The sequence below is a fragment of the Apis dorsata genome, unplaced genomic scaffold (genome assembly GCF_000469605.1).
Source record: "Apis dorsata unplaced genomic scaffold, Apis dorsata 1.3 scaffold_797, whole genome shotgun sequence".
NCBI classification, from domain to species: Eukaryota; Metazoa; Arthropoda; class Insecta; order Hymenoptera; family Apidae; genus Apis; species Apis dorsata.
Genome location: NW_006263938.1, coordinates 193,870 through 204,767, shown reverse-complemented (window position 1 = coordinate 204,767; position 10,898 = coordinate 193,870). Strand labels below are relative to the sequence as shown.

At 22.0% G+C, this 10,898-nt stretch overlaps 2 protein-coding genes across 2 annotated transcripts in view; one reads left to right on the top strand and one right to left on the bottom strand.

Moving 5' to 3' along the window:
* Positions 1 to 10,898, bottom strand: part of LOC102675145 (calcitonin gene-related peptide type 1 receptor-like) — a 103,295-nt gene that overhangs the window by 17,660 nt on the left and 74,737 nt on the right. The window lies entirely within an intron of this gene.
* LOC102674804 (esterase FE4-like) lies at positions 1,228 to 10,676 on the top strand. Its single transcript, XM_006622989.2, has 8 exons — positions 1,228 to 1,440; positions 3,703 to 3,991; positions 4,555 to 4,740; positions 5,274 to 5,476; positions 8,449 to 8,608; positions 8,842 to 9,168; positions 9,726 to 9,873; positions 10,432 to 10,676. Exons 1-8 carry the CDS (start codon positions 1,300 to 1,302, stop codon positions 10,592 to 10,594), a joined length of 1,617 nt encoding a protein of 538 aa, XP_006623052.1. The 5' UTR covers positions 1,228 to 1,299; the 3' UTR covers positions 10,595 to 10,676.

The following is a 10,898-nucleotide window of genomic DNA, read 5'->3' as shown; positions in this document are numbered from 1 at the left end:
TATAATATAAATATATAATATAATATAATAATATAATATAATATATATTATATATATAATATATAATATAATAAATATATTACATAAAATATAATAAAAATATAAATAAAATTAATAAATTAATAAAAATTATAAAATAGATAATAAATGATATTCAGATTTTTAAAAAAAAATATATATATATTTATAATTTTTGAGTTTTTGAATATTTAAATATTTATTTATTCTAAATTTTATTATTCGCATGAATTTATGCATGAATAATATGTATGTGAATTATATATGGAATTTTTAATGTCAAATTCTATCTATTTCTTTTAAATTTATTTTTTAACATATAATTTACAACTTACGACTTAATTTATTGTTATTCTATTTTTAAATAATTTAAAAATTATTATACGAGATGATTATAGATAATTGAAATTTATTAAATATTATTTATGCAAGTATTGCAAATTAAATAATAGTTTACAAAAATATGGGATATTTTTGAAGAATCGATTGTAAATATAAAAATAAATAGAAAAACTGATATACAAAAATTGATTCAGACTTATTTTTTAAACAATTTAATTATGCACTGAATTATGGAAATAAAGTAATTACTGAAAAATTTTATGCAATTAATTATTTAATGCGAATTACGTAATGCAATATACATTGATATATGTATATCTATGCATATATTATTACATTTTAATATTTTCTAACATTTTAATTTAAATTATTTTAATCTATATTATTGTAAATAAAATTACAATAAAATCTCTTTAATATTTGTATCTACATATTCAAAATGATATCCATACATATTCTTTAAATTTATTAATAATTTTCTTAAATTTTTCGTTGAAAAATTTAATCAAAATGATTTTACAGTATCAATTACTGAAGTTAAATATGCTTATTTTTGACCGAAACTTTCTATATATCAAATTTATATATTTCGTTATATAATTATTTAGAATTGAATGGTCTTTCATATTTATATATAATGCAAACGTTATTATTATTTTTAAAAATTTTCAATTCAATCAATTAAAAAAAAAATTATATATATTCCAAAATTAAATCCTTTTTTTAATTAATATTCCGCAGTGACTATTCATTTCAAAGATTATCTATATCATTCGAAAGAAATATGTGTATTTCTTTTTATCCGTATTTCTTTTACCGTTTTATCCCCTCCACGCAAGTTAACCAAGCTTCGAGACATCTTTTTATTTAATACAAGTCTAGCATCTAGCTACGACTCAGTTCGGATTGTCGTTCGTCGTAAGTGGATTCGTTTGTAAAATGGCGAGTGAAAATACAATTGTACGCGTGAAGCAAGGTGAATTATGTGGCGTTGTCGAGGAAACAGATTATGGTGATCGGTATTTGGCATTTCGTGGTATACCATATGCGAAACCACCGATTGGCCCACTTCGATTTAAGGTAAATTCCTTCGAAAATGATAATCACTTATCATGAATGAATATTTACATTGTTATATATAAAGTATTAATAGATTCGTGAAATATCTTTCAAAGATGATACTTAAGATTAAAATAAATACGAAAGCTTAATTAAAGCTTATTATAAATTACAAACAATTGAAGTATACGTTACACGAAAAAAAATGAAAAAAGATCGTTCTTTTACTTAAATTGTTCGTAACTTATAAATAAGTTTTGATCGATATTTTTATATCAATTTTGATATTTTTTTTATCTTTAGAATCAATTTTTCATATATTGTTATTATATAATTATAATATGTTATTTTTATTTTTGTACGTATTATATGTATTCGAGATATGATAATGCAAAATTTATCGTAAAAATGTAAGTAATGCTATTTTATAAGATAATTTTAACTGTAACTTATATAAAGATAATTAATTTAATTATTGAATACTATTTTTGCCATTAATATTATTGCTGTTAAAGTTTAAATATTAAAACTAAAAAAATACAAACAACATATGGAATATTATTATTTTATCAATTGCTATCAATTACAAAAAATTGCAATTATATTAACGTAACGAAAGAATTATTAATAATAATTAATTAAATTAATCAAATCCATTATTTGTGATAATTTCAATTTTGTTTTTCGATATATGAAATATACTTTTTTGAATTTGTTCAATAAAATGTACGAAAAAGATGAAGATTTATATCATCAGTTTATCATCTATTTTTATCATTGTAGTTTATATCAACGTGATTATTAAAAGTGAGTCGAAATTATCTACATGTATAATATAAAATGAAAAATCATTATATATCGAACGATTTTTTAAAAACAATTTATAATTATAATAAATGCATAAATTCTAATTAGATTGGAAGATTAATTATTTTCAGATTACTTATTTTTATAAAATATAATTTTTATATTTATATCAGTCTTATTTTTTATTTATTATGATTTATATATATGTATATTTATATATTTCAGAACTGAAGAGAAATGAGTAATGTCAAATTATGAATAAAAAACAAAAGATATGTAAATTGATCGTTTTAATCATTATATAATAATATCTTAATATACTACAAATATCTCTTCAAGCATATCTTTTCAAATTATCATATTTCTCATATATATAAACTGATAAATTTAATATAATATTAACCTATGTAATATATTTTGATCTAATTTCGTATAAATAATTTGTATCAATTATCATATTCTAAAATAGCTCTTAATAATTATTAAATAATTATATAATTATATGATATATTATATAATATATTTGTACAATTTAATCTTTGAAAGTTATTACAATTTTTAATAAATTTTTAATATTTAAAAAATCAATCCAATTTGCAAACAAAAATTATAGAAAAGTGAGAAATATTTTCAAAACATATAATTAAAATAATCGTGATATTATTATTGCAATTGACAAAACATGTAATTTTAAAGAAGGCAAGGATATCTGCTATTTTAAAATGAAAAGCAAAATGAAATGCATATCACATATCAAATATAAACGTCTTATGTGCAGTGCAATACAATAGAATTATTATATATCAGTATTGTACTATGAAACTCTACAATACTATCACGTTTGTCATTAGAGAAAGAATTTTCTAAGATTGGGATCATTGTTGAATTTTATCACTTATCATACTCTAAAATATTTGTACCAAGAAATATTAGATTTATCATTGTTTATGAATTATAATTCATAATTGTAAAATTATATTTCCAAGACAATTTGATATTTTGATCATTATTTTTAGTTGTAAAATTCTTTTTTGCGAGATAATTTAATTTCTAAAGTAATTTATCTTTTTATGTGAAGAATGAAATTTTAGTTGACAAATTATTGTGCAAATAGCCCAATTTATTAAAAAAAATAATTTATCAAAAAATTAATTAAAATTAATACATATTTATATTTTAATAGTCTATATAAAGTAATTTATATAAATCTAAAATACGTAAAATAATTTGAAAGTAAAAATAAAAATGAATGATTACACGTAGTCAAATTTGCCTTGTATAAACTTCTAAAGTAAAGATAATTTCACAAAATTATTCTTAACATCACTGTTGATTTCTGACAAATTTATCTTGCGGCTAATTCTAGAAATTGCAATTGAAAAAATCTTTTCCAACAAGTGTGTTTATTACTTCTCTCTAAAAATTCATTGTTACCATTTCTTTTTTTTGTTAACATATTTTCTTTTTTGCTTCAAGGATCCAGAACCGTTAGAGCCATGGTCAGGAATAAGAGATGCCTCGAAACACGGAGACGTTTGCGCCCAAAATGACACGTTGTTTCGTCAATTGAAAGGAAGTGACGATTGTCTCTATTTGAATGTATACAGGCCAGTTGCCGAATCAAAGACAAAACGTGTTGTAATAGTATGGATCCATGGTGGAGCTTTTATGGTAGGATCTGGCAACGATGATATTTATGGTCCCGATTACCTGATGCGAAAGGATATTGTTCTGGTGAAGATTAATTATAGACTCGGTGTTTTGGGTAAATAAAAATGGATGGAAAATAATAAAATTATTTTTGTCTCTTAATATATAATTGTGTTGTACATTTACAAAGTATTTGATGTATTCATGAGATTATCTTTAAAGGCTTGATTTTAGGCAAGCCAAAATAAATACAAAAATTGGTATTTTGGCTGAAGCTTGTTATTAGGTTATAAACAATTTTAAAGAATTTTTGTTTGTTGAAAGACGAGAGAGAGATAGATTTATATAACTTAATAATATTTAATCATTTTTGTATATTTCATTTTGTATATTCATTATCCAGTGTTTTTACATTTTTATCAATATTATTATCATTTTACATATGCACAAATGGAAAAAGAAATGATAAGAATGATATAATATCAAATGTCGAAGGATATCTTTGAAAACGAAGTAATTGACATAAAATTTTTTTAACATTTAATATTTAATTATCAAAATTTTTCTTTTAAAATCATTATAAATATATCTATATTCATTTTAGTCAAATAAAATTGAAATTTTAAAAATTTATTATCGAAAGAATTTTTATTTGTATTTCTCGTTCCTTGTTTCTAGGTTTCTTGAATTTGGAACATGAAATTGCTCCAGGTAATCAAGGTTTGAAGGATCAAGTAATGGCCTTGAAATGGATACAGGAAAATATCTCGAATTTCGGCGGAGATCCCAACAATGTCACCATATTCGGTGAAAGTGCTGGTGGTGGCTCGGTTCACTATTTGACTATATCTCCTCTAGCTCAAGGTACGTTTTGAAATATTCACATGCATCTCAAGTTGAAAGCTAATTTCAACATTTCTATTCAAACATTATTAACGCATCACTTGCGAAATTTTACGATTCAGTATACAGCGTATCCTCTTCTATTCGAAGCACATCAAAATTTTTATAATACTTTATAGACAGATATTTAAAATTGTAATACTATTTATGAAACTAATCATGTTTTTGTTTTAAATTTAAATATTGTGTTAATATTATTTTTACAAATGCATGTTTAATAATTGCAAAAACAAAATCTGAAATCTGAATCAATTTGACACGTGTCAAAATGAAACGAAAGGCGGAAATATATTTCAACGTTGAAATTCACACGAAATCTGTTCATATTTGATTTAAAAAAAAAACTAATCTTCGAACGAATGAAAATTTGTTCTCTTATTTGTTTTTTCATATAGAAAAATTCTGTATATATATTTTCGTATCTTCGTTGAATTTGTAATTAAAAATCCATAAAAAATCGGAAATTCATGAAACTCTTTGTTTGACTTTCACAGGCTTATTCCATAAGGCGATCGTGCAGAGCGGAGTGGCGATTAATCCTTGGGCTATAATAACGAAAGAACCGAGCAAATACGCGTACGATTTAGCGGCAAAACTTGGCGAGGAATCGACTGATCCTAAAACCGTGCTCGAGTTCTTGAGGACCGTGGATGCGCAGAAACTTGCATTTACCGAGACACAGCTTTTAAAGTCAAAGGTAAGTCCCTTGAACAAAAGTACGAAATTCTCGAGGGTGAATAATAACGAAAGAACCGTGTGCATTCGAAAATTTCTTTTTCTCTTCTTCTTCTTATCGAAAAGAACGAAATTCTTACTTTTTGAAAAGTGAAAATTTTTATGAATAATTGATTTCTATCAAAAGAAAGAAATACATTGAAAAATTTGAAGATAAATTATTTCTTGTAATTTTGAAGAAATTTTTGTTTGTGCAAATATTAATTTTTATATATTTTTATATATTAGAAATTTAAAGTGATTGAAAGGAATCTTGTTTAAAGGAATCTAAAAAAAGTCTAATAATTTTTTAAACAAAGTTTTTTTCTTTATAAATTTGAATAAATATTTTTCTATCTAACGAACTTACGATTTTTAACATATCTATATTTAATTCTATATTATTTAACTTCAATTTCGATTAACGATTATCCATTGAAAAAAAAAAAAAAGAAACAAGAAATAAAACATGCCGTTAGATTTTATTATTAGGATTAACATATTTTACATACCTCGCAATAAATCCACTGAAAGGAATATAGATTCGATTAGTTGATTCTAAGATTTTAATATTAAATTATAATAAATTTATAAAAATAGAATATATTGGTCTATAAATAGAATAATTGATGAACAAAATATTTTTCTTATCTCTGTGTTATCTTATTGTATCAAGCATAAATTAAAAATTGTTTCTATTTATATTCTTAGTATATACTTATATTCAGTATTGAAATATTGAAATATTTTAATTTTTACTTTGTAAAAATTACTTTGTAAAAATTAAAACAATTTACTTTGTACAAATCAAAACAAAGTATATAAAAAAATATGCTTTTATTTCCTTTTTAATCAATCAGATATAATTTATTTTTTATAACAAAAAAAAAAGAAGAAAATACAATTTCCATATTTTTGAAATGTTGAATAAAAAATTTTTAAATAAAAAAACAGTATATACCTCTAAAGATATTATATGTTAATGAGAATATAGTAATGGTAGGATTTTTTAACATACATACTTTCATATTCTTTTTTTGTGCGTTGAAATGCAACGAGATTTATGCAACGATTAAAGATTACGAGGTTTTATTATAAGAGATCTTGTGTTATTCATATTGTTAAATAGGTGCATCGTGAAATTTGCATTTATCAATTGTTTCAAATATTGAAATATCAAACGTTCAATTAATTTTATTAAAAAGATACGTATCATAACGTCAATATTTTAAAAAACTTCATTAAGAATTCTAATTAAAAAAAATTGTAAATATCTTAGTTATAAAACAATTTATTTCGTATTAATTACACGCAGTTCGTAATTCATAATAAAATGAAATATATATATATATATATAGATAAAATTTATCGTAATGATACGAAGTTTAACTTTGAAATTAATCAAAAAGTTTTTATAAAAAAAAGAAATATAATTATCTTTTAACATAAAAATAATTACAGAGTGAAAACAATATATTTTTATATCTTCTTATTCTTTAAAACTTTTCAATCAAATCAAATATTTAATAACATATCTTAAAAATTAAAAAAAATATTTGAGATCTATTCTCTTCTATTCAAAATTATAATCGTAATATATATTTTTTTGTACATTACATATTTGTGTAAAAATTCATGTGAGCAGAAATAAAATTCTTAATCTAATCTAATAATAAGATTTTTCAAATATTTAATAAAAAAACAATATGAATATTATTCATAAGATTTCTAACGCGATATCATAATGCAATTTCCTTTTCGATGAAAACGAAACTTGAATCGTCGAAAACAGTTCTCTATAAGCTGCTTTCGAAGAAATGAAAAAGACACTAGGTTCGTATTGCAACAGTCGATATCAAGTGATCCAGGAGTGATACGATATCGATATGGTAGTAAAATCCAGAGAATCGGAGAGAAAAGAAATTATCTTGGAAAAAAAAGCTGTGGAACAGAATCAATACGGCGGATATCTATGAAAAAAAAAAAATGTTCCGATTGGAATACCAATAGTTTCGATTTCTTCCAGTGGTCCCTAATCTTCGAAACAGTGCTGCACGATTCCTCTTCTCGGCTGCGAGAAGTTTGATTAAAAAGTATCAATCCCTATAAAAACGTAATTCAACTTTAAACGAATTTTTTTTTGAAATTGGTTTTCAAGGAAACGTTTTTATACGAAGCTAATTTTTCTGTCGATTATATTTATTTTGGGCATTACATTAGCATTATATTATCATTTTTATTATATCTGCTTTTCATATTTTATTACTTTTTTATTTATCAATTAAACTGTGAGTAGAATGTTTGTATAATTATAGAGAATTTAAATATTTAGAAATCTCTATGATTATAATATAAGTAAAAGATGAAATATTTAAAAAGATGAAATAGTTCTTTTTATTTATCACTTCTATTTCTTAATTCATAATGATATTTTTTATTAATTAAGTATATTATAAAATACAGTGTATATATATATATTATTTTTTATATTATTAATAGTAATAACTATTAATATTAATAGTATTACATATAGTATTAACATATAGTATTAATTAGTATTGTAATATATGTAATATGATATTTATCTTGCAAATGAAATTAATTAAAATGAAATTATGTAATTAGTAATGTATTATGTAATTAGTAAAGTATTATATGTACATAAAGAAAAAATTATAATACATCTTTTATTTATAATGAAACTTGAATTAATTTGAATTAATATTTGAATCATTTTTTCAGCAATCTTTATATTTTTTATTATCGATTAATTTTTCATTTAATTTCTCATATTAATCATATTTTTTATTATATTTTAAAAGAATAACTGATATTCGTTCAATAAAAGTGAAAAGGCTTTTATTGATACATGGATCAGAAATTTTGGATAAATCAATTAAATTTTCATAATACATTTTGTTTGAAAATTATAATGCAACTTCTATATGTTTGCAGCAACCTTATGTAACATTTGGAACATTTGCACCATGTATCGACAGCAAATCCCCGAATCCATTTATGCCTCAACATCCCTCGGAAATGATGAAAACAGGTATCAAAGTACCTTTACTGATTGGTTATAACGAGAACGAGGGAAGCAGCATTGTTAACTTTCGTAAGTTCACTTTTTTTTTTTTATTTAACATGGAAAAAAATATAAGTTCTCTCTAAAAATATATATATATAAAATCTAAAAGATATTTAGACTTTAAATATTTTCAATATCGTGAATAATAAATTCTCGATTTCGAAAAAAAAATATTTTTATAATTCTCATCTTGATAAAATTTTAAATTTTAATTAAAATTAAAAAAAATTGCAAAGATCAAAGTATAAAATTTTTTTCAGTATTTCAAGATATAAAAAATGAGGATGTTATGCGAAACGTAAATGAGAATTTCGAAATGCTAATTCCTTTGGAGTTGCAGCTATACTTGAAGAAAAAAGATATTACTCCGAACGACATGAAACATTATTATTTTGGGAAAGAAATGATCAGTGAAGAAACGAAGCAAAAATATGCAGATTATATGAGCGATGTCATGTTCCTTCGAGGTATCCATGATGTAATTGATATTCAAATGGAAAAAGCCACAGAGCCTACTTATATGTATAAATTCACCTACGATTCGGAAATGTCCTTATTAAGAATCATGATGAATGTTACTCTTCCAGGTATTTAATTTTATTCCTGATATATTCCTTTATCTTTGATTTTGAATTTCTTAATTTTTTTATTAATTATAGTTTATAATTTTGTTTAATTCTTTAAGTTTTTTTTCCTTTTTCTTAATTTTATTTTGAACATGTCCATAGGATATGCTTTAAATATTTCTTCTTTCATTTTCATATTCAATATAATTATCATGTCTTATTCAAATTTATTGTATATTTTAGTATTCCAAACTTTTTATAGTTAAATCACTTAGTCTATCAAATGTAAACAATTTATTTAAGAACTCGAGAATTAACCGAAGCTAAAATGATTAAATTTTCTTTTTAAATCTATGTTAATTTTATCTTCGCTGTATTCTAAATGAATTTTGAAAGTTATTTTAAAAGAAGTTATAATTTTGAAAGAATCTTAAAGAAAGTTAGTTGTAATAAGTTACTGGAAAAAAAACTATCGCGTTGCGATCAAATGATCAATTCTAATCTTAAGTTTTTAAAAAATCTATAAAAACAATTAAAAAATTGAAAAGTATATCGTTTTCTTTTGTGAAAATTTATAGGTGCTACGCATGCAGATGAATTGCAATATTTATTCTTCCCACATTTATCGAAGAAACTTGCAAACAGAAAATTACCTGAAGTTGGAAGTGATATCTACATAATGATGGAATATTTTACTCAAATGTGGACAGATTTTGCTAAAACTGGGTAAATTTTTTTTTTTTAGCGTAGTTATTTTCTCTTTTTTTTATTTATTAATAAAGAATTAATTGTTGAGTCTATTTCTTTAAAAAAAATTTATAATCAATTTTAAAGAAAATATATACGTAATGTTGGAACATATAAAATTTAAATTATTTATCTAAATTGTATAAGTTCGTATAAAAAATAAATGGTAAAGTATTATTCATATGAAAAATTCAAAAAAAAATGAAGAAAAAAAGAATAACATATAAAAACACTGAAAAAGCTTGCGAAAAAAGATTAAAAACAGGAAATACAAGGAAACTTGATATAAATTACAAAAGTAACTAAAGCTTGTACTAGTCTGGCTAACAACTGTGCACCTCGTGTGAAATTATGAGAAATATAGGGAAAAACTAGAAAAGAAAGCTAAAAAAAAATTAATTATATTTTCCAGAATAAAAAATAATAGCGTTTGTCAAAGAAAATTAAATTATTTTATATATTGCAATCTAATATATAGAAAGAATAATTTATTATTTTCTATTATTTTTTCATATTATTATTTTTTTTTTTTTTAAGGAATCCAACACCTAAAATCACGGATTTAATTAGAACAATTTGGAAACCACTCGAGAAAGCAGATACATATAATTATTTGCGCATTGATAAAACGCTTCAAATGGAATCCTATAGTAAGTCTGGGCAAAGATTTGATTGGAAGAGAATTAAAAATAAATTGTAATGCATATTTTAATTTTTAATATTGTAATATTTGTAATAATAATTAATAAAACAATAAAAATATGATAATATATTAATAAATTCAAATCAATATTAAAATTGCAATTTTTTGATTGATTTTAATTAATATCTTTATTTAAATGACAAAAAATGTAAATAAAACTTTTCTATATCTTTAAAAACAAGGATATTTAAGATAGAATAAAAATATTATTTTTATTATTATTAAATTATTAAATTATTAAAAATTATATTAATATTATTTCTTAGATATTTGATGATACAATTTTTCATAAAAAGCTATA

Coding starts and splice junctions, on each gene's coding strand:
- LOC102674804 (XM_006622989.2), top strand. CDS start 1,300: ATGGCGAGTGAAAATACAATTGTACGCGTGAAGCAAGGTGAATTATGT. Junction 3,992..4,554: donor TTATAGACTCGGTGTTTTGG/GTAAATAAAAAT, acceptor CCTTGTTTCTAG/GTTTCTTGAATTTGGAACAT. Junction 4,741..5,273: donor TATATCTCCTCTAGCTCAAG/GTACGTTTTGAA, acceptor TGACTTTCACAG/GCTTATTCCATAAGGCGATC.